Genomic DNA, 27,691 nt, shown 5'->3' with positions numbered 1-27,691 from the left:
GGATTACAGGCATGCACCATCATGCCCAGCTCAGGTCTTTCTCTTGAGAGAAATGAACAAGCCCATTTCTCAGCTATCTCTAAAGCATCTCATATGTAACTGGACATACAGGAAGTCCTCATAAGTTCCTGGTGGCTGTGAGGAACAGAATGCATATGCATGTGCTTGTTTTCACACGTGTGCCAAACACACAGCCAAGTGGGGTGGTGTGGGGCTGCATGTGCTCTTTCATGATGAGGTGAGAGATGACACTTTTGTGAAACTGCAGAATATAAGGTTTATTTAGGGGAGCAACAGCAGAGTTTGGCCAGTTCTGTCTGTTCTCGCCTCCTCCAGCCTCCTGCTGCTCAATGACAGCACATAGTCAACCATGTCCTGGTCTCAGATTCGAAGGTCACTGAGGGCCTACCCTGAAACTCAACTGTCTGCCGTTCCTATTCCCCCATAGCTTCTTCCTCCTCTTCCTCCTCCTCCTCCTCCTCCTCTGTCCAGCTCAGGTCATCATCTGAATCCTCAGATTCTTCCTCATCCATCTCTAACAAAACCCCTGCCCTAGCCTTCTCAGCTAGTGAAGTGGGGTGCTCCAGCTGGGCCCAGGATCCTGGGTCAGCCTTGACCAGGGAGATTTCAACCCGGGATGGCATCAAAGAGACAGAGCTCTGCTCCACGTTTATGACCTAAGGAGGAGGGAAAGACAGAAAGAATGAAGAAATCACAGACTTGGGATTAGAGTGGTGATGAGTAAGAACAGCGAAAGGAAGGGGAGACGGAGAAATGCAATGGGGAAGGCAGACAGGGAGGGAGAGGACAGGAAGGAGGGAATCGAAGCAGTTCAAGAGAACCCCTAGTTTCCCACGGCAACTCTTCAGCACACCCTCTACCAACTCAGCCTGGCCCTCCTCTTACCTGTGTCCCTCCCTTGCCTCTGCCTACTTATCTTCACTTACCCCCCAGAGCTTCATTTGTGCTTGGAACACACGATTACCATCAAAGACAATGTGGACATGAAGCTGAGAGGAAAGAGTTAGAAAAGGTCAGAAAAAGTCATTACTCCAGAACCAGGTCAGAGGCAAGATCCACAGGCCAACCAGCCAACCCTGATCTAAGAACTTCCCATTCTTCTCAGGGGACTCTGGAACCTAAAGAGTGATGGCATGAGCTTGGGGGGGGGGACGACAGGCCTTTAAGCCTAGCCCTTGGGAGGCAGAGGCAGATGGATCCCTGTGAGTTCAAGGCCAGCCTGGTCTACAGAGTGAGATCCAGGACAGGCAGGGCTACACAGAGGAGCCCTGTCTCAGAAAAAAAAAAAAAAAAAAAAAAGAGTGACAGCATGCGGCATTTCTCCCTGTACAACTGCACTCACTACCCACCAGAGTTCACTCAGTCCCCAGCCTGTCTCAGATCATTCCTCACCTCAGTTTGACTGGCTTTCACCCAGTTGAATGCAGGAAGTGGAATCTGGCCATATACGGTCAGCACTACCAAGGAATCTGTTTGGTGCCAATCATGGCGGCAAGATGCTGGCAGCTAGAGAGACGTGAGAGGGGGATGGTAACACTCAACTCTTAACCCAGGAGGAGTCTCATGGGGATAAGGACACGAGAAACCCCCGAAATACTATTCCATACAGCCAAGACTCGGCTATCGAGAGATAAAGGGCAGAATCTTGATCTGATTTAAAGGAAGAAGTTAGGGAGCCCCGCCAGGAGGTACTAGGAGAGCTTATCTCTGTAATTGGGGCTTAACCAAGTGTTTAGGAAAGGGAGAGGCTTACCTGCTTGGCCCAGTCATGTCTACCAACTCTGCAACCTGGCTGTGCCAGGAATGCCCCAAAATCCAGAGTCTGGATACCACAACAGCTCCAAGACTTCATCCTGATGGAGGAAGATAATTTATTTGAATCCCACCCCCAAGCCCTTACTCACATTCATATTGGAAGAAGCCTGCCCAGTACCTTCTCTTACCCCTCATGAAACCGAGGTGCCCCTGGGTGGTAGGTACATGGAGAAGCATCACTCTCAGGGCCTTGGTAAACCTAAGAATGCCAAAGGAGAATCAGGTCATTCAAATTCATGCCTATACCTAGGCATCCCTCAGGTATCTCTCAGCCACATGCTTGAGCCCCCCAAATCTCTCACTCACAGCATCACATCCTGGGTTCTGGCAGCTGGAACCAGTCCAGATCAGACTACTGTCAAGTCCTGGGCAAAGGAAACAGTCAGGAACCTTTCTTTCCCCCCACCCTGCTGCCACTTCCATGAACTTCCAGTCTTTGAGACCTGTCCTATTAAAGAGCCGCCTACCTGCTCCAGGTTCCCGGTCTAGCTCCTTCTGCTCCAGCGCCACTCCCAGGGCTTGAGATATAGTAAGTGGCAGCAGTTTTGGAGGCATCTCTGACCTAGATGTCATAAACAGGCATTTAGATCTGATCCATTCATCAGAACTACCCACTTTAGCACCTCTACCCACAGTCGGAGAATCAAGTAAGTCTGGCAAAAGTGAGTCAGGGTCAGAGAAGTCAGTTAACAACCCTATTGGCGATTTTCATCTCTGGACTTTCACATTCCACAGCCCTGGAGAAGGCCTAGGGCTTCCTTGGTGGTTGGTTGCTTCTAATCTTCCCACATTTCTCTGAATTGCATCACTTCCTCTTCCTCTATTTGATTGTGGACCTAATGTTTTCTTGCTTGTATTATTCTCTGCAGCCTCCTCCTACCTTGCTAATATTACTTCCTGCGATGTAAGGTAGCTTTTTAGTTTTGAGACAGGGTTTCTCCATGTAGCCCTGGCTGTCGTGGAACTCAAGAGATCTGCCTGCCTCTGCCTCCTGAGTAAAAGCACATACCACCACACCTGGCTAGAGGTAGCTTTTTAAGGGGCTGGAGAGAGTATGTAGCCTAGGAGGACTTTATTGCTCTTCCAGACAACCTGAGTTCAGTTCCCAGCACTCAAACCAGGTGGCTCATAACCACCTGTAAACACACACACACACACACACACACACACACACACACACACACACACACACACAAATAAAAATGTAATTCCTGGTCAGTCAGGGTTACCCTGTTTCGATAAGAAATTCAAACAAAATATCGAGCTTTTGCTTTGAATTTGTGTTTATTATTACTGGCACGAGTGGAGGTCAGAGGACAACATTGTGGAGTCACTTCTCTGTATCTTTATGTAGGTTTCAGGGATCAAACTCAGTCAGTATTATGTAGAAATCACCATTTCCTATTGGGCCATACTACTGGCTCTTTTTGTTTTGTTTTGAGACAGGGTATCACTTGGTAACCATGACTGACCTGCAACTCACTGTATAGAATGGACTAGCCTCAGACCTGCTGCCTCTGCCTCCTAAGTGTTGAAGTCTATAGGCACACAAACCAACATGTCCAGCAATTTAAGATTTATTTTTGTTTTATTTTCTGTAGCCTAGGTCAGTCCAATATCTACAGCAATCTTCCTGACTCAGCATTCTAAGTATTGGGATTACAGGAATGAGCCAACAAAACACATAGCTGTAAGATTAAGTTCTTCTAAAATCAAAGAAATCAATAGAGGTGGGGGGGAGGGAGAGGCATGAGCAAGGTACAATGATACATGTATGAAAATTAGATAATGAAACCCATTATTTTCTATACTAACTAAAAAGTGATTATTAAAAACTGAAAATTTACAACAAAAATATCACTTCATTCTCAAGTAGGTGTGGTAGTGCACACCTGTAATGTCAGCCTTCAGGAAGAAGTTAAGGCAAGAGGATCGAGTTTAAGACTGGGCCACACAGAAAGCCTATCTCAACAAAAGCAAACCACAGGTTATCTAGTCACTACTCTGCTATATACCATATATTTCAGGAGCTATCTAGTCCCTAAAGAAATCTATTCCATCATCCTTTCACTGTCTTATAGCAAAGGACATTTCTTGACACAAATTTCCTCTATGACAAAGACGCATCATGCAAACCAACACATGACCCTCCTCACATCTCTAACCCCTAGTTTCCAAACCCCTATGAGCCATTAATTCCTAGGAAGCTGTATGGCTATAGAAAAAAGCCCTGGGTCTCTTTACTTAGGCCTTTCTCGGAGCAAGGTCTCTGCTGACTTTGGGATTGTATTCAGAGGTTTTTGCTCCTGAAGTGAACTTGTGGCAGGGCCCTCAGGCTGTGGAGGGCCCTCAGGAAGCTTCTCAGCACAGTGTTGTCCCACAGTACAGCCCTAGTACAGATAAGGAGATAAGGGTTAGAAGGAGAACTCTTCCATAGGGAGCAGAATCTGAGGAAGTTAAGAGTTTACCTTGATGTTTAAGAACTCAGAGAAATCTACAGTTCGTTTTCGGCAGCAGGACCAACCCTGATAACAAGAGACCCTGATCAGCTTAGATCCTAGGTATATTTCCTTGGGGAAAATGCTGTTGCTAGGCCAACATCACCTATTCCTCACCTTAAGTGCATCATGGAAGATTGGGACCCCAGGATGATAGTGACAGGAATCTGTAGATACCAGTGATAAGATCAAGGCAGGAAAGATAACTGTCAAATACTACCCTCCTATTTTCTTCAGGTTCATGTTAATGGCTTTTCATACAATGTGGAAAGTAAAACCATCAGACTGAATATCTGCCAAACTAATTGAAATTATGCCCATTTTGTTCTCCCTGTTCCCAACAGCCAGCCCCACAGCTGAACAACTAACACCCACTCAGAGCCCGAGGTCAGTACTTACTCACCAGGGAGATTGGTATTGGGGTCAAAGTGTTGCCCACAGCCTTTGTTATGGCAGAGCAGAGACATGGAAGCGTTGATCGAGCTTACTCAAAGGGTATTTCAAGGAGTCTGGCTTCAGAGTGAGGAACACCTCTTAGTCTGGAGGCTTTTTAGCTGCCTAGAAGAGCCAGCTGTTTCTATCTTTAGTTCAGGAGGCGTCCACCTCCAAACATGGGCAAGGAAACTTCAATTGGTCTTCTCAGCCAATAGGAAAGTGCTCCAGAGTATTTTAGCTCTGAGGCTCAGGAAAAAGGGATCAGGAAGAGCCCTTGGAACTTGGGTGAGGTCAGTAACTACAACAGTTGTAGATGTTGCCAATTCCAAGCCTCTGACATATCAGCAGCTGCTCAGAAACAAAATGCTAATTAAGATCCCCCCTCCCTATGTGGTATGGATATAATCCCTCCATTTTCTGCCATTTGGAATAGCTTGCCTGCCACTGCCATTACCTGTAGTGCCAACAGCATTGATCCTAGCCATTCTACCTTGCATCTCACCTTCTCCTGCCCATCGTTTGCCTAATGTTTACTATTTCAAAAGGTAACAAAGATCACCATTATGTAGTCTACTGTACACATCTCCCAAGACAGAATTTCTTCCCCTCCCTTCCCCTTCAAAAAACAGCACAGAAAATTAAAAGGCTTCAAATGTATTTTAATAAGGTGATGCTGCATTACTGCTCCATTTCTCAGAAAAATTTCAAATTGAAGGTATCAGGAACAAATCAAACATAGTACACCAATAGAAAATGCACAGCGTAACTATCTAAGATAGGCAAGGCTAAGAGCTACTGTCAGACCTTCAACACACAGCAACCCTGTTCCAAAGATTGTACTAGGCCTATCAAGAAAAGCTGTGAACAGCAATATCATAGACACAAAGGTCATTCATTCTTGAGCAGTCCTTACCCAAGAAAAAGATGGAGGCAAGTTAACACAAGACTTTTTTTTTTTTAAAGATATATACTAAAATGAAAACCTCTAAGAGAAAATGTCTTCCTTAGGACATGAAGGGGTTATATGAGATATAACAGAACCGTATGTATGCTGTAACCTCTGTGGACATTTATCTGAATTCTCACCTGGGAGTGAATGGAGGAATAGGGCTAGGTCATTGGAGGATGTTTAGGTTTTGTGGTATATATGGCAGTGTCTCTGGGGTTGAGGGGAATAAAGATGAAACAGGATGGATGAAAAAAGAAAACAGGAATGATCAAGATTAATGGAGCTCTCTGAGTTCATTTTGCTATGGTTCTCCAGTCCCTCAACAATCAACACACTTCAGGAATGCACCAGACAGACTTGACAAAGCAATATACCACAGACTTTGATTTGTTAACTACCACCCCTCCCTTGCCCTCTGCCTCCAAGCATACTCCCTAGAGTAGTACAGGTAGGGAAGACCTATCTATTGGGAAAACCCCTAACACTTTTCCAGGGTAGAATTCTTGCTAGTCCAAAAAGGGCCTTTCTTTTAAGGGTTGTGGGAAACTAGACACTGCAACTTTATTTAGTATCGGCGGCGTTTATTTGGAGCAAATTCAGCTCCAGGAGCTGGGCGGTTGAATGCAGGAGGAGTTCCACCAATTGCTCCAATTCCTTCCATTGTAGCAGCTTGGCCGAAACGTTCAGTTGTTGGTGGGGTCTTAAAAGAGAAAAAGAACAATGTTACAATAGAGTGTCTGTCCTCAACTTCCCTCTTTTCTAGGGTCTTCCCACTACAGGCCATTTCTACTTAACCAGTCAAGACACCTGACTGCTAGGGGCAAGGTACCCAAGTTTGCTTAGAGTTCTAGTGGAGAACCTTGAAAGGAACAGAAGGCTGTACTAGTTACAGCTTCATAATTTAGCTTTTTATCCATATTATATATACAATTGAAATTCCTATTTGAATAGGTTCTATCCAAGTCCTTTTTCCTTAGGAAAAACAGGCTATCATTTCTGTAGCAACCCTAAGTTTCTCCATGGTCTATTCCATTTTGACATTTGAACCAGAACAACTTCTGAACTTTATGAACCATGAGGTCCCTGAATTCACATCCATTATACTAATAATATATAAGCTTCTTTGATTTCTCCCTCTAAAAAGTAACCTGCTGGCCAGGCAATGTGGTGCGAGCATTTGGAAGGTAGAGGCAGGAGCACTTCTGTGAGTTCAAGGCCAGCCTGGTCTACATAGCGAGCTCTAGGACAACTAGGAGTATAGAGACCTTGTCTCAAAAAACCAAAAACCAACAAAACAAACATAAAGCAACTTGTTTACTGAGGATAACGATTATAATCAATCAATGGGACTGCCAGACAGAGGCTACTGTTTAACTCCAAGGTTAAAATAGCGTCTGGTATTGAATTTTCTCAAGATTACAAACTAAAAGACCAGGGACACAGAACAGTGAGACAACACTTGCCTATCATATATCAGATCCTGGGTTCAATCATCCTCATCACCCCCTAAACATCTTAGGTTCTATTTTATGTATACCAATAATCCTAAAAATCTACCTGTAACAAAATCAAAGTAAACTCAGGTAGCAGATGCTGGGCAGATAGCTTAGTCAAGTAAAGTACTTGTCCTTCAAGTTTAATTTCCCAGCATCCAGTGTTAAAGACTGGTCAACCTAGCCTAACTGGCAGGTTCCAGGTCATGGATGACTCCTGAGGAATGACACAAGCAGTTGACATCTAGCCACACTTACAGGCGTGCAGGCACACACACACACACACCCCTATCCACAAAAATCAGACCCCAGAGGTTGAGAAGCTCTCCTATCACTATTTACAGTTATTATGAGGCCCTGCAGTTTATTACCAATCCCAAGGTTCCATCTGGCATCATAGTGGCAGGTCCTGGAGGAGCTGGAGTACCAGTTGGCACAGGAGCAGGGGGCATGGCGCCTCTATTGTTTATGCCCATAGCACCTAAAGCAGAATAGTATGATCAGTATAGGGGAGAGATTATCAGTCTCTTCCCCTACCAAGAAACAATTCAATAGAACCCCCTACTCCCAGCCTAAAAGCCCTAATGTTCCTGGAAATGTCAGGTCATTTAAATGTGGACTAGATAGAAGCTCCATAATTCAATAGAGATCAGATTTAAAAAGGAAGGAAGGAAGGAAGGAAGGAAGGAAGGAAGGAAGGAAGGAAGGAAGGAAGGAAGGAATTAGGCTCTGCAAGTATGAAGATCTGAGTTTGAATCCTAGACTCCCACATAAAAAAAAAAAAAAGTCAGGCACAGCAGTACACGCTGCCTTTAATCCCAGCATTTGTCAGGTGGATCTCTGTAAGTTCAAGAACAGCCTGGTCTACACACTGAGTTCCAGAACAGCAACAGCCAGAGCTGCATAGTAAGATCCTGTCTAGAGAGAGAAAAAAGAGCTGGGCAGGGCCTTGTGAGGCAGACAGGCAGATCATAGCAAGTGGCCAGCCAACCTCTGGAGAGGGGGGACGACAACACACGACAGGCAGGCAGTTCTTTGGTTACTGGATATCCGCTGCTCTATTCTATAACTATTCTTTCTCCCCACCACCCCCAAACCTCAAAGGCAACCACAACTATTTAACTCTTAAGTCCTTACCTCCCATAGCCATTTGGCCCATCCGTATCTCTTGTTCTCTCTGAAAAACAGTACACACTCAACACAGTCCAAGACAACAGTTACTCTATTACAATCCACTGATGATAACACAAAGAATGTAAACAGTGATGACATACTAATGTCCTCTTGCCATTTGTCCGGGGACTTCAGGTAACAAATTAGAATTTTCTATTAGGAACAAAACAAGGCAACAGGGGAAGAGCGAGCTAATTTCTTCTGGGAGCTGCAAACCATCTAACTACACGGGTAGCAGTGGATTAGCCAAAATCTACTACAGGACTCAGTTTCTCTTATTGTCACTGGATATGAACAAACAGTGGTATTGGCTTTTCATCCTAAATTTGCTACAAGGCAAGAGCTCCCCTTCAAACCTTACCTCACCTCCCATCAAGATCTTTTCCTACATGGCATTTCATAGCATAGAAAACCGAGTCATAATCTGATATTCTAACAGACATTTCACGGTAGTTTTGTCTTATCATGACTGGCCTGGCACATCACGGGCACATGGGTGATATACCGCATCAGGGAAGGTTCCCTTGAATCCTTCTTGCTGTCGCCGCATCATTTCTTCTTGTTGCCGTCGCATTTCTTCCTCACGGCGCCTGCGCTCCTCTTCCTGCCTATAGAGTCACCAAGGTATTTTAAGACAGATAAAGGCATTCCAGAACATGAGCAGACTACTTGAATAGGAAGAATATTAACACAAAGAAACAAGCCTACCAAAAACCAGCACAGCTTGCCAAGTACGAGGGCAACACCCAAAGGAATCAAGAGACCAGCACTCAGCTCTTTCCCTTTAGTGAAGCCCTAAGGCAATTCCTAGAACCAATGCAGCTAAAACATCTACCCAAAGGGAGAACCTGAGAAGCAGAAGAATACTTGCCAGGATTTATAATCTATCATGGAGAATGTGGTGAGAAATAAAAAAGCATTACTCTTTGGAGTTGTCCGAAAAAAGGTTAGAGTTACAAGGCTATAGAACTGGCTCAGTGGATAAAGGTGCTTACCAGCAAGGCTGCTGAGCAGTTCAATCCCTAGGAGCACACATGGTGTGAAAGGAGGGAATTGATTCTGAAAGTTGTCCTATGGCCTCCACACATTGGGACATGTGCCAGGCCCCAAAACAAACAAATAAATATTAAAAAGTAAAGAAAGAAAGGGGTTACCTGAGCTCTAGCTGCTTTCGTTTCTGAACCTCTTGGTTATGCAGCTCCTCCATTCTCCGAAGCTCTTCTTGACGCCTCATCAAATCTAGCAACAGATTGAGACTTGTTGATTCTCTTTTCATATATGTAATAACTTTCCATAAATACTCAGAAAGCAAAGATGTCGACTAGACCAAAGCTAGAGAGTCATTTTGGAAGAGGGAACCTCAATTGAGACTGGTCAGTAGATAAGCCTATGGTACATTTTCTTGAATGATATGGAATGGCCCAGTTCATGGTAGGTGAGCCAGGCATAGTGGTACACACCTTTAATTCCAGCACTCGGGAGGCAGAGGTAGGTGGATCCGAGTTCAAGGCCAGTCTGGGCTACAGAACTAGTTTCAGGACAGGCAAGGATTGACAGAGAAACCCTGCCTCAAACAAACAAAACCCAAAAAACACAGAGAAAGAAAGCAGGGTGGATAAGCCATGAGGAGCACCTAATAACACTCTCTCCATCACTTCCTGCCGCCAGGTCTCTGCCCTACTTAACTTCCTGCCCTCGCTTCCCTCAATGATGGACTGTTATCTATAACTTTATGACAAAATAAACCCTTTCCCTCCTCAAGTTGCATTTGATCACGGTGTTTTTGTTTGTTTGTTTTCTTTGTTTTTTTGAGACAGGGTTTCAGTATGTAGTCCTGGCTGTCCTCGAACTCACAGAGATCCGCCTGCCTTGCCTCCTGAATGCTGGCATTAAAAGCATGCAGCACCACTGCCCAGCGATCAAACCTTAACTGAGACAATATATAATCTCAGAACAACCATCCAAGTGAACTCAAACCTTATGGTTTTCTTCTTCATAGAATCCATCTAGTATTCTTCTATACTCCAAATCCACCCCCCCCTATCAGAATCAACCAAGTATTTCAGGGAACAAAAGCAGAAATTTGTCTTTTTTTCTACTGAGAGACAAAGAAATTACTTAACAAAAAATGACATCTGATATTTATTCTAGCTTTACTACTTACAGGCCTATACTTACCCTGCCTCATTAGCATAACCTGGTGCTCATGGCGTGCTGCCTCCATCTCCATCTCCAGCTTTTCACGAGCCTCCTTAATGTTGCGGTCCACTTGATCCTGCTGTTGCTTCTCCATCTCAATGAGTGCCTTCCAGCGCATGGCATACTCATACTCAAAGGATCCAGGCTGTGCAAATCTGGGTGGCTGCTCCCGTTCCCTATAGACAATAAATATCATGTATGGTATTACTTACTTTGTCCATGATTTCTTAGAATCACATTCCTTTCTTTGAACCAAGTGAACATATATATATATGCATATGCACACATATACACACACATACATATTCACACATACACACACACAATGCAAAGATATGCCTATTTTAAACACCCCTTTAAATTTCAAGAACAGGAAAATAACTAGGGGATGGAGGTGTAGTCAAATATGTTAAGGTTCTAGGTTCAACAGCCAATACCACACATATATTTACACCACCACCACCACCACCACCACCACCACCATCACCACCACCACCACCACAATGCATTAAGAGTCAACCTATCTGGACCACATACTTGTGAAATTGCTGGTTTTTTATAACCAGCTTTTCTGGAAGTCCCTCCTCATCATCTAACTGGTCCATAGGCTCCACAGTTACAGGCCGAGGAAATCTGGGGGAAAGAAGGAATTTAGTGTTCATGAAGCCCTACCCCAATAAGCATTCGCCCTATAGGTGACACTGGCCTAACTAGATGGACTAACTAGGGATCAGAATTTCAGAACTGGACAACTACATTTTTGACAGGAATGAGAATTGGGCAAGGATTCAAACTGTAAGCTGGGCTGGTCTCAAGTTAGTGGCACACCTCCTGCTTTAGCCACCCAAGTGCTGGGATTATAGATGTGAACTACCACATCTAAACATATTTCTGAAGAGATTTTTATATCTAACCCCAAATAATTGAGTCCCTCTTACTGGCACTATGGATAATTAGGGGTTAACAGTCTAGGTTTCAGATCTTTTAATAAATGCCAGTAGGTAGGGAAAATACTTATTTGATAACTCCAGAAAATGAAGGAGAAAATGCTGAATCAGTACATTCAACAAAAATTTTTTGCAGAATTCTAAAAATTTAAAAGGGGAAAATATGTATGGTTAGTCCACATGTATGTTCTTCCTGCATGTATGTCATTATACAACAACTGCCTGGTACCTGCTGAGGCTGGCATCAGATAGATTCCTTGGAAGTTACAGATGGCTTTTTTGTTTGTTTTTGGAAACAGGGTTTCTCTGTGTAACAGCTCAGGCTGTCCTGGAACTCGCTTTGTAGACCAGGCTGGCCTCAAACTTACAGAGATCCACCTGCCTCTGGAGTGCTGGGATTAAAGACATGCACCACCGCTACCCGGTGATGATTCACAGATGATTTTGAGCCAACAGGTGGGTGCTGGGAATCAAATTCAGGTCCTCTGCAAGAGGTAGATTATGGCTAGGTGGATAGTGGCTCCTGTTCATGCTGCCATACCCAATATTACCTCTTTTGACTGAGAGACAGATACAAGTACTGAGGTCCTTTTGTGCCATATTGAACTTTGCTACCATTCCTTTATTAGTATCCTCTTAGCTGCCCAAGGAATCAGGAAGTAAATGAAACTTAGATCTCAGCAAGTTCCTGAAGCTACAATGTTCTTAAGTCCCACCCTCCCAAAGATATATAAGCAGTAATTAATTTCTGGGGAGAGGAGACTCTAATATAAGCAAACTCTGTAAGCCAGTTCTCGGCAAGCTGTGTAAGGAGCTCCAGGGATATAGTTGTCAGTGTTGGAGTGAACTCTTTCAGTGATGTACCTAACTTTGAGTCATCCATGCTACTCTAAGTAAACCAATAAACTCAACAGTCCACTGGGGGGGGGGGGAAAGAGTACACAGAAAACTTATTAGAAAAGCTGAGTTAGTGTTGTCTTTAAATAAAAATAGGAACAGGATTACTAAACTCTCCATACCAAGAAAGATTAAGGAACTCCAAACCATTGTCTGAAAACTCTACTTACGTGGTTAGCAAAAAGGAACCTTCGCTGCATCTATCCAGAGCTTTCCGAGCAGCTGGCTTCCCTGAGAACTCAACAATGCCTTTCCCTGAGGGCCTTCCTCGGTCATCCACAATAACCACAGCCCTCTCCACTTGGCCAAACACAGAAAAGGCTTCTTCCAGCAGTTCGTTGGACACATACTGAGGAAGGTTGCGGACTGTAAGGGATGCACTGTGACAGGCAAAGCGCACACGTAGCTGCTTTCCACGGAGTGGCATATTATCCAACTCCACTTTGGCAATTTCTGCTAGGGTTCGTGTTTCCTGGGAAAAACAAGAAAATCAGAATTTAACAAAGACCAAATGAACAGCAAACAAAATGTACCTCAAAAAACTTGGTGGATATAGTGACACATGCCTTTACTTCTCAGGAGGTAGAAGAGGCAGGCAGATTTCTAGGCCAGCCTAGTCTACATACTGAGTTCCATGGCAGGGTCACAGATGTATACTTAACAACTCAGAATACTTAACAGTTCAGAATATTTTAATGTACACTAACACACCAGGATTACTTATGTCCTAAAAGAATAATAATTATTTTATGTGCATGAATGTTTTTGACTATATGTATATTTATGTACAATGTGTGTACCTGGTGCCTATGGAGGTCAGAAGAGGGCATCAGATTGCCTGACCAAGAAACTTATTTAGGCCAGGCAGTGGTGACACATACCTTTAGTTCCAGCAATTAGGAGGCAGAGGCAGGCAGATCTCTGTGAGTTCAAGGTCAACCTGGTCTACAAAGTCCCAAGACAGCCAGAATTACTTTGTCTCAATAAACAAACACCTGTCTCGAACAACCCCCCCCCCAAAAAAAAAACCAACAACCCCACCAAACAAAAGCTTCTTTCTCATATACTATTCCTAAATCAAACTAGATTTTTGTTTTGTTTTGTTTTTGAGACAGAGTTTCTCTGCCTAGCCCAGGCTGTCCTGGATCTCACTCTATACCAGGCTGGCCTCCAACTCAGATCCTAAGTGCTGGGATTAAAGGTGTACACCACCGCCGCACCAGCTTAAGTCAAACCAGATTTTAAACATAAAATCTGCATATAAAATTGGTGGCAGCACACTTATCTAATATGTATAGAGTCTGCATTTAATTCCCAACTGTTTCCCTCAGAAAAAAAGTAGATATCCATAAGTAATATTAAAAGATTTTGAAAAGATAAAAATAACTTATCCTCCCATCAGGGTTTTAAAGAGTAAGGCAACATCGCATAAACCTTGATAATCACTAAAATAAACTTCATTTTCACTTAACCCAAGCATCCTGGTGATATGTGTCATCCAGAACTTGGGAAGTAGAGGTAGGAAGCCTGCAAGTTCAAGGAAACCCTGGGGTTAGATAATGAGATCTGCAAGCAACCCCCATACTTTAGTCCTTGTATTCCAGGCAAATAAACCTATATTAGCTTTCAAGCCTAATAATCTTTTTGTTTTGTACCATTAACTATTAGTATATAGAGAACGTTACTAATTTTACTGCTTTCTTTTCCATATTCACTCCCATCTTCCCTATCTTTCAAAGCATATGCACCAAAGCTCAGTTACTCACCAAGCGAATAAAGCCAAAGCCTTTATCCTTATGAATGAAAACTTCGCCTGCTTTCCCATATTTCTCAAAAAGTTTCCTCATTTCCTCCTCGGTGATGTCAGGGGGAAGATTGCCCACAAAGAGCCGGCTTCGCTGGGTGAAGGTCTTCTCTCCTGGTTTCCTAAAGTTCTTCAGGTCAATAGTTAAACCTTCATCTGGAAGAAGATAGTAAATCAAAAGACTAGGAAAAGAATTAGTCATATCCTTCACATAGTTTCTGTGATGAAGACAAACACCACTTCCCAATGCAACCTATCCAACTCATCAGTAAATGGCATCTTAGAATGTGAAAGCAGTGGTGGTGATACACGCCTTTGATCCCAGTACTCGGGAGGCAGAAGCAGGCAGATCTCTTGAGGTCAAAGCCAGCCTGGTCTACAAAGCGAGCTCCAGGACAGCTAGGGCTGTTACTATCTCAAAAAACCCGAAACCAAACCAAACCAAATTAATAGTGTGTGTGTGTGTGTGTGTGTGTGTGTGTGTCTGTCTGTCTGTCTGAGTTCGTACGCAGATTCCCCTAGAACTGAAGTTAGTTACAGGTGGTCGTGACCCATCTGATATGGGTATCCAGGATGGACCCTGGATCTTCTCCAAGTGCAGTACAGCTCTGTTCTTAACTACTGAGCCACCTCACCAGCCTCTACTTCTTTTGCTTTCCCTTTAAAAATTACTTATATGGGGCTGGAGAGATGGCTCAGAGGTTAAGAACACTGACTGTTCTTCCAGAGGTCCTGAGTTCAATTCCCAGCAACCACATGGTGGCTCACAACCATCTATAACGAGATCCAGTTCCCTCTTCCGGCATGTAGGCAGAACACTGTATACATAATAAATAAATAAATCTTTAAAATAAATAAATAAAATAATAAAAATTACTTATATGTAGGTGTATGAGTGTGACTATGTGCCATCTGTGTATGAGCCCCCATGGAAGTCAGAAAAGGATGATGGATTTCCTGCAATAGGAATTACAGTTGGTAGGAAGATGCCTTATGCAGGTGCTGGGAACCCAACTTTAAGAAGAGGAAAAGTGCTCTTAACAACTGAACCATTTCTCCAGTCACTCCCACACCATCAAGTTTCTATTCTAAAAGGTACTCAGTTTCCTAAAGGAACTAGACGCATGCAAAGACTTTGTTTGTTTTAGAGTCAGGGTTTCTTTGTTTAACAGTCCTGGCTGTCCTGGATCTCACTCTGTAGAGCAGGCTGGCCTCGAACTCAGAGCTCCACCTCTCTCTCTCTTCCTCTCAAGTGCTAGAATCAAAGGCATGAGCCACTACTACTGCTTGGCTGGAACAAATAATTTTTAAAATGTTATAAAAATTCTACACAGCACACAGCAGTACATAGCCTTAATCCCAACACTCAGGATGGAAACAGAGGCAAGTTCTAAGCCAGCAGCAGACAAGGGCTACATGCTGGGACCCTATCTGGGGGAAAAAAGCCAGGGACTCCTTTAATCCCAGCACTCAGGGAGGCAGAGGCAGGCAGATTTGAGGCCAGTCTGCTCTACAGAGTGAGTTCCAGGACAGCCAGGGCTGTTACACAGAAACACCCTGTCTTGATAAGAGCAACAACAACAAAAAAACATGAAACCATTCTCAATGGTACCTATTTACACTCTATCACCCACCATCTACTTACTCTGGCTACTGGCCTGCTGTCCATTTGCAGGTATTGGTGGGGGTGGCTGCTGCTGTTGCTGCTGCTGCTGCTGATGGTGCGGCTGGTGGTGATGTTGATGATGCTTCCTTGGAGTATGGTTCTGCTTCTCCAAGTTAAAGGTTTTATTGCTCTGCATGTTTGCACCCTATAGGAAAATGTGTAATGTCAAATATCCAGTATTTAGGATTTAGTCAATTACCTTCCTAGTGGTTTACATGCCATTAAAATTATCTTAGTATTCTACTTTTTGTGTGATTACAACTGGTTTTTCTGAATAATAAAGCACACTTTAGTACAGGCTAGGATATTTAGACCCTATTTCAAATGAAAAACAATTCCTTTCCCCAAACCAGCCCTATTGTGTATTAAAGCACATTTTAAAAATATTACTCCCAGGCCGGGCGGTGATGGCACCTACCTTTAACCCAGCACTTGAGAGGCAGGGCCAGGTGGACCTCTGTGAGTTCAAGGCCAGCCTGGTCTACAGAGCGAGATCCAGGACAGACACCAAAACTACACAGAGAAACCCTGTCTCGGGGGAAAAAAAATTACTCCCAGGGCTTGTGAGGTTGTAAGGCAGAGGGATATCTGTGAATTCGAGGCCAGCCTGGTCTACAGAGCAAGTTCCAGGACAGTCAGGGCTATACAGAGAAACCAAGTCTTGAAAACCAAAACCAAAACCAAACACAAAGAATCAGGCCTGATAGAACATGTATTTAATCCTAGGACTCAGGAAACAGGCAGATCTCTGAGTCTGAGGTCAACCTGGTCTACATAGTAAATTTCAGGATAGCCAAATGCTGCAAAGTGAGATCCTGTCTCAAAACAAAAGAGAACAAAAAAACCATAAAGGGCCAGGCACAGTGGGAGGAGGGTGGTGGTGCTGGCACAGGCCTTTAATCCCAACACCTAATTTTTTTTCCTAATGTATTTATTTAAAATACATCTAGTGCTGGGCGGCAGTGGCCCATGCGCCTTTAATGGATCTCTAAATGCAAGGCCAGCTTGGTCTACAGAGTGAGTGCCAGGACAGCCAGGGATACACAGATAACTCCTATCTCAAAAAACACTAACAACAATAATAATAAAAATAATCAAACGCATCTAACTCCAGCTCCATATAATCAAATGCTATCTTCTGGCCTCCATGGGCACCTGCCCCCACCTACACATACATGAAAAAAAAAAAATTGCTGGGCAGTGGTGGCGCACGCCTTTAATCCCAGCACTTGGGAGGCAGAGGCAAGCAGATCTTTGTGTGAGTTTGAGGCCAGCCTAGTCTACCGAGTGAGATCCAGGAAAGGTGCAAAGCTACACAGAGAAACCCTGTCTTGAAAAACAAAACAAAGCAAAAATCTTTCAGAAGTTTAAACAAAACAAGTGGGTGGAGAGATGGCTCAGAGGTTAAGAGCACCGGCTGCTCTTCCAGAGGTCCTGAGTTCAATTCCCAGCATCTACATGGTGGCTCACAACCACCTATAATGAGATCTGGTGCCCTCTTCTGGGTGTGCAGGCACACATGCAGGCAGAACACTGTATACACAGGAATAAATAAATCATTAAAAACAAATAAACAAACAAAAAACAACAACAAAAACACACCAGCTCAGTGTGGACTTGTTGTGGTGGCACAGGCCTTTAATCCTAGCACTCAAGAGGCAGAGACAGGCAGATCTGTGTAAGTTCCAGGCCAGTCTGGTCTACAATAATGAGTTCCAGAACAGCCAGGGTTACATAGAACAGCTGTCTCAAAAAAATACCAAAAGGCAAAAAGTAAACAAAACTACCATAAAAAGTTTAGGAGTCTTGATCATTTCTATCATCTAAAGCAAAGTTGACTGTAGAGACTCCAAAATTAAGTGAGGAAAGTATGGATTGCAGAGCTGAAGACTTAGGTTTGAATTATGAACTCTGTATCATTTCTTCTGCTATTATAAACAAGCACCGAAAATATCCTGATTAGTGAATAACTCACTACTGGCATAAACTGAGCACTCACTAAGCAGTTGTTTGTTTTTTTTTTAAAGATTTATTTATGTGGTCAGGTGTGGTGGTACACACCTTTAGTCCCAGTATTCAAACGCAGAGGTAGGCAATCTCTGGTCTACAAAACAAGTTCCAGGACAGCTGGGGCTGTTACACAAAGAAACGCTGTCTGGAAAGACCAAAGACAGAAATTTACGTGTATGAATGTTTCATCTACATGTCTACATACCAAGTGTATTATGTGCTTTATGCCCTTTGATGCGTTCTAGTACTGGAATTACAATTACAAGCTGCTATGTGGATGCAAGAAATCAAGCCCAGGTACTCTATAAGTGCAACAAGTACTCTTAATGGCTGAGCCATCTCTCCAGCTCCTATAGTAAGTGATTCTTAATCATGACAGCAAGATACATGACTACCTAAATAAAAGAACCAATACATCACAGGCACTTACTTAAAACTAGAGTTTGAGAACAGGTTGTGAATGAGCCCAAGAGTGAATGGACTGAATTTATATTTCTAGCAAAGTAAAAGAGAAGCAAATATAAAAAGACAAAATGTTCACTTCTGTCATTTAAAAACTGTAAAGAAAGGTAAGATGACAGCCTTACAGTAAGGGCTCTACATAGTAGGGGAGAACTGGGAACTGACTGACTCCTGCAGGTTGCTCTCTAATCACACACATACACAATGACACAAAGATACAGACACACAGATAATATAATGACTAGAACTCTGTATGTAGCCAAGCCTGGTCTTGAACTCTGATCATACTTCCAGCTCTCAAGTGCTTGTTTTATAAGCATGTCCAACCATGCCTGGCTGAAAAGCTGAGTCTTTAAAAAACCAATCACTTCTCGGTCTTTTGGCTAAGATCAAGTGTAAAAAACCAAGGACCAGCCGGGCGGTGGTGGTGCATGCCTGTAATCCCAGCAATCGGGAGGCAGAGGCAGGTGGATCTCTGTGAGTTCAAGGCCAGCCTGGGCTACAGAGTGAGTTCCAGGAAAGGCGCAAAGCTATAGAGAAACCCTGTCTTGAAAAAAACAAAAAACAAAACAAAACAAAAAACCAAGGACCACCACCCTAATCCAAAGATGGTTATCCAGCCAATGAAGATCCTCTACTCTGAATTCAGCTGAAGCCGGGGCTAGAGAGATGGCTCAGAGGTTAAGAGCACTGCTTATTCTTCCAAAGGTCCTGAGTTAAATTCCCAGCACCCACATGGTGGCTCACAACCATCTGTAATGAGATCTGGCACCCTCTTCTGGCCTGCAGGGATATGTGCAGACAGAACACTGTATACATAATAAATAAATAAATAAAATGAATTAAGCTGAAGCAAAGCTGTCAATAAAAGGGGCAGAAGGTTTTTCCACAATTATTGTTATTATAGGATATCTTTATAAAGGAGAAATTATTTCCTAAATTGTGACAAATCTTACTAACTGTTGGTTTTAGTTAAGTACATACAGAAGTTTTTCTATTCTTTATTTTACATCTGAAGACTGTTTCAAGAGACAGAAAATGGGCCGGAGAGTCAGACTAGTGGGTAAAGGCACTTGTTAACAAGCCAGTCCTGAGTCTGATCCCAGAAGGGGAAAACCAACCCCATGAAGTGGTCCCATGATTTTCTACATGCATACCACAGTACACACAAGTCTATACATATACACACAGACATATACACAATAAATTTTCTTTAAATTTTAAGACAACAAACAAGAGCTATTAAGATATTCGTGCTTGCCGGACAGTGGTGGCGCATGCCTTGAGTTCCAGCACTCTTGTGAGTTCGAGGCCATCCTGGTTTACAGAGAGTTCTAGGATGGGTTCCAAAGCTACAGAGAAACCCTGTCTTGAAAAAAAACAAAAGAAAAAAAAAGATATTCATATTTTTTCCAATACAGGAATAAGACACACTCCTAGACTTAGCCTAAAAAATTTTAAACTTCAGAAAACTAAAAAGCCCAAACAAAAAATCCTATTGAGGCAGTACATCAGAAGGTTGAAGTGAAAGGAAGTTCTAGGCCAGCCTGGGGTATGAAGTTAAGACCTTACCTCAAAAACCAAACAGCAGGGGACCAGGGAGACAGCTCAGCAATTAAGAGCTCTCTTGCACAGGACATGAGTTCAGTTCCTAACACCAATGTCAGGTGGCTTCACGACCTGGTTTCCTTTTTGGGGGGGTGGACAGTGAGAGAGAGAGAGAGAGAGAGAGAGAGAGAGAGAGAGAGAGAGAGAGTGAGTGTGTGTGTGTGTGTGTGTGTGTGTGTGTGTGTGTGTGTCTGTCTCTGTCTCTCGGAAGAGAGAAAGGGTGGGTAGAAACAATCTAGGAGGAGTTGGGGGAGGGGAAAGTATGACCAAAATAAACAGAATGAAATTTTTTGCCTATTTTAAAAAAGATACACAGGCAAATCACCCACTCAGATAAAAAAGCTACAAAATAATAATGAAGTATTTTTTTAAACCACAAAACAGCAAAAAATGAAAAATTTAAGGAGTGGCCATTAAAGTATTCACTATGCTGGCCTTTATGGACATGACAATAAAAATGACTCAATTACCTACCGAAGATTAAAGGAATAGGCCATACTAAAATTTTTTTTGGGGGGGGGGGGTGGGGTTCGAGACAGGGTTTCTCTGTGAAACAGTTCTGGCTGTCTGAAACTCACTCTGTAGACCAGGTTGGCCTCAGACTCAACAGTTAGTTCCACCTGCATCTGCCTCCTGAGTGTGGATTAAAGGCAACGACACCACCGCCTGGCCTATACTCAATTTTTGAAACATCTCTCTGATGGGAATCACATGGCACTGAAAATATGAGGACTACATTGTGTGTATGTGAGAGGGAGAGAAAACTGATTGTTCAAGAGAGAAATGAACAGTATACAGACAAACACCTGAAAGTACCTGCCTTGCTCATAGACTATTGATAATTTTCCATTTCACCAATTTATTTAACAAATGTTCAATGAATGCCTACTATTTTGCTAGGTGCTATTCTAATTCTAGATGGACATATCATGTTTTGGCCTTTAGAGCCTACTTTTTCTGTGAAAGATAAAATAGACAAATTGCACAGGACTTAAGAGGTTAAGTAACAATCAAATACAAAAACTGAGCCTGGTGGTGGCCGGGCGGTGGTGGCACATGCCTTTTAATCCCAACACTCGGGAGACAGAGGCAGGTGGATCTCTGTGAGATCAAGGCCAGCCTGGTCTACAGAGCGAGATCCAGGACTGTTACACAGAGAAACCCTGTCTCACATACATACATACAAACAAACAAAACCCGGGCGAGTTGAGGCACAGATGGGCTATCAGGTGGCTGAATTATCTGACTGAAATGCTGACATTTAGACTTAGACTTGAATTCTTACATTTCTTTTGTTTGTTTGAGACAGGATTTCTCTGTGTAGCCCTGGCTGTCCTAGACCTTGCTCTGTAAACCAGGTTGGCCTCGAACTCAAGAGGTCCACTGCCTCCCACTGAGATTAAAGGCATGTGTGCCACTACACCCCTCTCACAATATTTCAACCACATTTCTCAGCAATATTACAAAGCACGAGAAATCACAGTAAGGTACTTATTAACAACCTGTGTTCAATCCCTAGGACCCTTATAGCTAAAGGAGAACTGACTCCCACAAGTTATCCTCTGATCTCACATACATACACACACTGAATTTAAAAAAAAAAAAAAAAAAGTTGACAAGGTTTCTCTATGTAGTCCTGGCTATACTATAGCTTACTGTGTAGACCAGGTTAGTCTTGAACCCAAAGACACACCTGCCGCCTCCCCCCCCACCCCAGTGCTGGGATTAAGGCATACACCTCTATGCTCAGCTGGGCCAGAACCCACATCTGGCCTCTGAATTAAAAACAAAACAAAACAAAACAAAACAAACAACAAAACAGGTTGGGGATTTAGCTCAGTGGTAGAACACTTGTCTAGCAAGAGCAAGGCCCTGGGTTCGGTTCTCAGCTCCAAAAACAAAAACAAAAACAAAAACAAAAACAAAAACAAAAACCCACAAACCCAAGACTGCCATGGTGGGTGACTCATGCCTGTAATTCCAGCACTCTGAGAGCCGGAAGCAGGAAATCATGAGTTTGAAGACAACCAGGGTTTTTTTTTTGTTGTTTTTTTGTTTTTGTTTTTGTTTTTGTCGGAGCTGAGGAACCGAACCCAGGGCCTTAGCAAGTGCTCTACCCTGAGCTAAATCCCCAGCCCTGACAACCAGGGCTATACAGACCAGGAAGGAGAGAAAAAGGGAAAACAAAAAAAAAAGCAAGCCTGGTCCCAACACTCATATTTAACAATTCACAAATGCCTATAATTCCAGCTCTGGCCCTCTTGGGCACCTTCATGTGCACGTACCCACATACAGAGATACATAAAAAACCCACACTAAGTTATCATCATTATGGTACACCCTTTGTAATGGCTATTCATGGTTCTCAACTTGACTACATCTGAAATTAACTAAAACCCAAGAGGCTGGGTACACCTGTGAGGGATTTTTCTCAACTAAATCACCTGGACTGTCCCTTCTGGTGGCAGCATATATACAGGATATGGAAGAAAGAAACTTGCTTTCTTTGCCCACTTGTCTGTCCTCCATCTCAATGGTAAGTTCATTCCTTCACAGGCACTAGGGTCTACTTCTTCAGGATTTCAGTGTATACTGAAGATCAGCTGAGACATTCAGCCTCATGGACAAGGTTCTTGGACTTCCGATTAGTACACAGACATTGTTGGATTAACTGGATCAAAGCTGATTAGCCATTCTAATAAACCCCCTTTATATGTATCTAAATAGATGTTTCTGTGGTTTTGTACATGTGGTTTTGTACATGCAAGTACATTGCATGACGAGGGCATGACAGACCCTGGAGTTGGAGTTTCGGGGAGTTGCGAAGCCTCCTGACATGTTTGGGAACTGAACTCAGGTCCTCTTCAAAAGCAGTAGGTGCTCTTAACTGCTGAGCCATCTCTCTAGTCCCCATCTGTATCTGTCTGAAGTTGCACATTAAGGAAAATAGTTTTGAAAAACAAAAACAGAAACAAAAAACGTGTTGCTCTTGCAGAGGACGTACAACCATCTATAATGTAACTCCAGTTCTTCTGACCTTCATGGACACACATGGTGTAGACATACATACTGATGAAACATTCACACATGAAATAAAAAATGAATAAATCTAATTTAAAATAGCTATTTAAAATATGCCAGCCTGGGGTAGCAGTAGGCAGACAAGTGGATCTCTGTGAGGTCTACAGAGCTAGTTCCAGTATATCCAGCTACACCAAGAAACTCTTGTTTCCACTGTTTCCAAAAGAAAAAAAAAAAAAAAAAAGGAAAAGAAAAACACCAAAAAAAAAATTACAAAAAGAAACCAGTTTGTAACCTTTCTTCTTTCCAATACATAATGAACAATTACCATGTAATTAAATCTTTAACACTGCTGATCATGGCGGGGCACACCTTTAATTCCATCATTAAGGAGGCAGAGGCAGGCAGATCTCTGGTCTACAGAAGTTCCAGGGCAGCCAGGGCTACATAGAGAAATCCTGTCTCCCCCCCACCACACACACCTCTCCAAAAATAAAGACTAACATGACAGTATTCAACTGTTAATCATACCCTATTGTGTTGGACACTTTAGGTTAGTTCTAATTTTTACTACCAGAATCAATGCACATAAATATTATCTTTAGGCACATCTGCATTTAAATATTCCTTTCACAGCTTTCATCTCTGCTTATTGACTTTCCTGAGACATTACTGTTTTAGTTTAAACATCAATGCACCATTTGATGTTCAGCTTTTCCTCGTTTCTGCAATGTCAACATAATTCTAATGCTTACATAAAGTAATCTGGATATATACTAATTTATTAAACTACCATAATTTAGGTTGCTTTTAGTTGTTTTCCCGTTACAGCACAGTAGTGCTTTTAGCTTTGTTTACTTATTAGGAAACAGAATCTAGCTTTGTGACTCACTAGTGTAGTTTTCCTGAAAAGCTGTAATTTTAGTGATTTAATAGCAAATAAAGCATCTTATTTTTTTTTTCAAGACAAAGTTTCTCTGTGTAACAACTCTGACTGCCCTCAAACCTGGAGATCTGCCTGCCTCTGCCTCCCTAGTGCAGGGATTAAAGGTGTATGTACCATCAAGCTGGGCTCCAGGCAATGATTTAAAAATAAACTGGGTAAAGTGGCTTATTCCTATAACTCTAGCCTCTGCTGTTTGAGGTCAGCCTGGGTTATAGTGTAAACCTGTCTCAACAAGGAAAAAAGACATGTGATGGTGCATACCTGTTAATTCCATTATTGTGTAGGCTAAGATAAAATAGTTTTAAGAAATCCTTGGCTATGTATCAAGACTCAACACCTCCCCCTCCTCTTAAAAAAAATGAAAGTGCACCCCAGAAGCAGTTGGAGATGGAGGGAGATATTAGAATAAAATCTTTAAGTGCAGGTATTAAATGTCCCCCTTCCCCTATCTCCAAAGTAGCCATTTGTGCCACTAAATTTTACCTTTCTTAGGTTGGAATCCTTGGAATCCAAGAAACATTTTTTCTCCAGCCTTTGATTACAGTGACGCTCTGTAGGCCGAGGTAGGACAACCCCCAGGTTTAGGCCAGCATGGGCTACTCAAAGAGTTCCTGGCCAACCTGAGCTATATATATAAATAGTGAGACCTTGTTTCCAAAAACATACAAAAAAACTGGGCATTCTAGCCCACTCCTTTAATCCCAAAACTGAGGAGGCAGAGACAGGTAGATCTCTGAGTTCCAGACCTAAGTTTCTCCAGGCCAGCTATACTATACAGTGTAATTCTGTCTTTTAAAAAGAGAAAAAAGATATTCTAAAAAGCACACTCTGCAAATTAAGACAATATATTTACTGCCCATTAAAATCCAGGCAACAAGCTGAATGTGGTGATGTACACCTTCACTCCCAGCTCTCACTCAGGAGGCAGAGGTAGGTGGATCTTTTAGATAGAAGCCACCAGGTCTACAAGGTGAGTTCTAGGCCAGGCCATTTACCAAGTGAGAGACCCTGCCCCCCCTCCAAAAAAACCCAGGCAATGTTCTGCACTTGCATTGTTTCATTTAGTGCCCCCAGCTGTTATTCTTTTGAATGAAAACAGAAATCTAAAAAAAAAAAATAATTTACCCACCCAAGATCACACCAGTGTAAGGAATGGAACCCAGATCTATGGACCTCTAAAACGCAAAACCATTATGCAGCAAAGCCTTCAATTCAATTTAAACTCCAACAAACTCAGTGACTATGTCACCTAACTTGTGCAATCTGTTAAGATGGCACAATGAATGTCAGTTAGTGACCTTAAAGGAGTGGTTAACTTTAAGGCCCAATAAGTGAGATACCACTACAAAGCATTAGCTATCATCCTGGAGTAGATGAAGCACTTGTTCCTGAAGGAAGACTACCATTCCTATTTCCACTTAAGAAATAGAAATGTTAAACAAATGTCATCTCAGGAGGCTGAGAGGACTCTTATGTAGACGAGACACTGGCCTCGAACTCAGAGATCTGCCTGCCTCTGCCACCATGCCTGGCCATGAATGACTTAATAACCAAATTGCCCACCTTTATGTTTTTGAATAAAGATCTCCACTATGCTAGCTTTTATAATCTTTCCCTTCCATGTAGTCTTTTCCCAAAGTTTGCATTTGCCAATGAAGGTAATGTTAAGTAATACTGTCTAAAGAACCTGAGGTACCACTGTATACATGGTAAGTACCAAGCACTCAAGTTGTACTTCACCAACCGCAGCAATATAATTTCAAGATATATGTGCAAAATTAAACTTAAGAGATCAGCAGCAAGGATTCCTGTCTACTTGTGTGTCTTAAGACTAACTATGATGAAAAAGACTATTGAGACAATAAGTGTTAATGATTAGAAAGACTGTAGCTACTGTGTGTGATACAACTGCACACACGTGTTTAGGTACAGGACCACATTAATCTCAGGCATCTGAAATCTAAGACAAGGATCTCTCAATTTTCAGAAGAGTCAAATTACTAAGTGGAAAACTGCTGGAGAAATACAATGTGGATTTACCAAGCTGAAATGGCCGCCTGGTGGGCCACCCCGAAAGCTGTAAAATACAAACACGGTAAAGGCTACTGCTGAGTTCTTTCAATTTAATAACGAAGTTGTACAAACATAAATTAAAGCACTATCCCCGCAGTCAGAATTAGGGGGGAAAACCCCACACAGCTCAGTCACACTTTAATGTCAGATTTAAAAAAAACCATTTAGTTTAAAAAACCATTTAGTTTAAATAAGTCTACCAAAATTAATTTGTTGTCAATGTGAAGTCCGTATTTAACTGAGCATCCTGCACTTTACCTCGTAACCCTAACTCCTACACCTACCTTGACTTCGATTTGAGCACAGCAAAGAGTCTGTCTCCCAGTCCTCTCTAACCTCGACTTCTGTTAAAAACACAAAGAAAGGTGTCAGCTTACAGTAAGACTTCTGCAAAGTGAAAAATACTCGAAAGTAAAGCCATAAATTTAAGTTTAATTTAGAAAAACGATGCCTACAAATGGCTAGGAAAAGCTTAAGCAGCAAGAGGTTTGGAAAAAAAGCGCGCGCGCGAGGGTGGGGTGGGGTGGAGGTGTTTCATGAACTTAGCTCCAAAACGCAAAGGGGTCTGAACCAGCAAACTTCCACTTAAAGTTGTTTTCACGAAGAATCATCGCTCCAGGGGCCCCCACAGGCCCTCTCGGAATTAATGGCCTCGCGGGGCTGAGGAGGAGGAGCGTCCGACAAAGCAAAGCGCCTCCTCCTCCAACCGCGACTTCAGGGCTTTCGCATAATAGACCCCACACCCTCCGGCCCAGAGCGGCTCAGAAGCCGCCAACTTATGGTCGCTACGACTTGGGAGGACTAGCACAAAAGAGCCAGGCAGGAAAGCAAGAAAGGCAGGAGTTAAAGCCCCGGACGGGCATGCAGCGGCGAGCGCGCCGGACCCCACGGGTGGGCTGCGAAGGCCCTACGCGGAGGGGGAAAGGCCTCATGGGGCCTTTGAACCCACATCCTCTGTCCAAACTCGGCCTCGCCCTAGCCCCTTCCTTCGCAGACCGTCGCAAGAAGCCCCACTGCCCCCTCCAACAACCACCGAGCCGTCCCCAAACTCACCCTATGCCCACAGTTCTCTGCTCAGAGTAACGGCGACGCTGCACGGCCTCCACCGTCCCGAGAAAAGAGCGCGCGACCGCCGGAAACGAGCCGACGGAGCTCGGTGCCTCCCAAGGGGTCAGTGTTCGATTCCCGATTGGCTAGGTGAACTGCCAATCAAAGTTTATCTCCAGAGGAGGACTCATTTGTCCGCCATTTCTTAGATTCTATTGGCTACTAACTGTCAAAGCCTTGGGTTCGTGTGAACGACAGATGGGGGACAAAGAGCGAGGCTTTGTACCTTATGCGCATGCACTAGAGGCGCTCTGCGAGAGACGGAAAAGGAAGGGGGAGGGGAGCTAGCCGTGGAAGGTAGGAGGTCGGAAGATTAACCAGCCCTACGAAAGGACTGCAAAACCTAGTGGTGGGAGGAGGGAAAGAGAGAACTAGTGAGAGAGGAAAAGTGGAGAGAAAAGGGGAGAAAATGCGCTCGTAGGCGTGTGCTGAGAGTTTTACACTGCGCCTGTGCAAAAATCTAGAGTAACAATGTCATTGTAGTCTATGTGGCAGAGCTGGCCGTTTGCTACTGGAAAAAAGTGCCCCGCCATGTTTCTTTTTTCACACTTCCTCAAAGCCTGCACC

At 43.2% G+C, this 27,691-nt stretch overlaps 2 protein-coding genes across 2 annotated transcripts; both read right to left on the bottom strand.

Annotated features, from left to right (window-relative positions):
• Nucleotides 1-5,413, bottom strand: Itgb1bp2 (integrin subunit beta 1 binding protein 2). Its single transcript, XM_036175068.1, has 11 exons — nt 4,738-5,413; nt 4,452-4,501; nt 4,305-4,361; nt 4,081-4,226; nt 2,304-2,398; nt 2,143-2,201; nt 1,965-2,035; nt 1,775-1,874; nt 1,414-1,527; nt 948-1,010; nt 1-677 (listed from the first exon to the last, which is right to left on the bottom strand). Exons 1-11 carry the CDS (start codon nt 4,799-4,801, stop codon nt 435-437), a joined length of 1,062 nt encoding a protein of 353 aa, XP_036030961.1. The 5' UTR covers nt 4,802-5,413; the 3' UTR covers nt 1-434.
• On the bottom strand, nt 5,408-27,177 carry Nono (non-POU domain containing octamer binding). The gene is made up of 12 exons (XM_036175067.1): nt 27,071-27,177; nt 26,302-26,361; nt 15,877-16,042; nt 14,194-14,387; nt 12,598-12,899; nt 11,121-11,216; nt 10,563-10,759; nt 9,539-9,623; nt 8,890-8,992; nt 8,349-8,388; nt 7,583-7,692; nt 5,408-6,418 (listed from the first exon to the last, which is right to left on the bottom strand). Exons 3-12 carry the CDS (start codon nt 16,031-16,033, stop codon nt 6,284-6,286), a joined length of 1,419 nt encoding a protein of 472 aa, XP_036030960.1. The 5' UTR covers nt 16,034-16,042; nt 26,302-26,361; nt 27,071-27,177; the 3' UTR covers nt 5,408-6,283.
• Between the last annotated feature and the right edge of the window lie 514 nt (nt 27,178-27,691).

This window comes from Onychomys torridus, chromosome X (assembly GCF_903995425.1).
Source record: "Onychomys torridus chromosome X, mOncTor1.1, whole genome shotgun sequence".
Classification (NCBI taxonomy): domain Eukaryota; kingdom Metazoa; phylum Chordata; class Mammalia; order Rodentia; family Cricetidae; genus Onychomys; species Onychomys torridus.
This window is presented reverse-complemented; position numbering and strand designations above follow the sequence as displayed.

Bases quoted from the DNA above. Each gene is read 5' to 3' on its own strand.
- Itgb1bp2 (XM_036175068.1), bottom strand. From the start codon at position 4,801: ATGTCTCTGCTCTGCCATAACAAAGGCTGTGGGCAACACTTTGACCCC. The intron at 4,502-4,737 runs GTGAGTAAGTAC...TGGTATCTACAG, and splicing joins CCCCAATACCAATCTCCCTG to ATTCCTGTCACTATCATCCT. The intron at 2,399-4,080 runs GTAAAGAGACCC...TATGACATCTAG, and splicing joins TTGCTCCGAGAAAGGCCTAA to GTCAGAGATGCCTCCAAAAC.
- Nono (XM_036175067.1), bottom strand. From the start codon at position 16,033: ATGCAGAGCAATAAAACCTTTAACTTGGAGAAGCAGAACCATACTCCA. The intron at 14,388-15,876 runs GTAAGTAGATGG...ATCTTCTTCCAG, and splicing joins ACAGCAGGCCAGTAGCCAGA to ATGAAGGTTTAACTATTGAC. The intron at 11,217-12,597 runs GTAAGTAGAGTT...TCTTTCCCCCAG, and splicing joins GGTTCCTTTTTGCTAACCAC to ATTTCCTCGGCCTGTAACTG.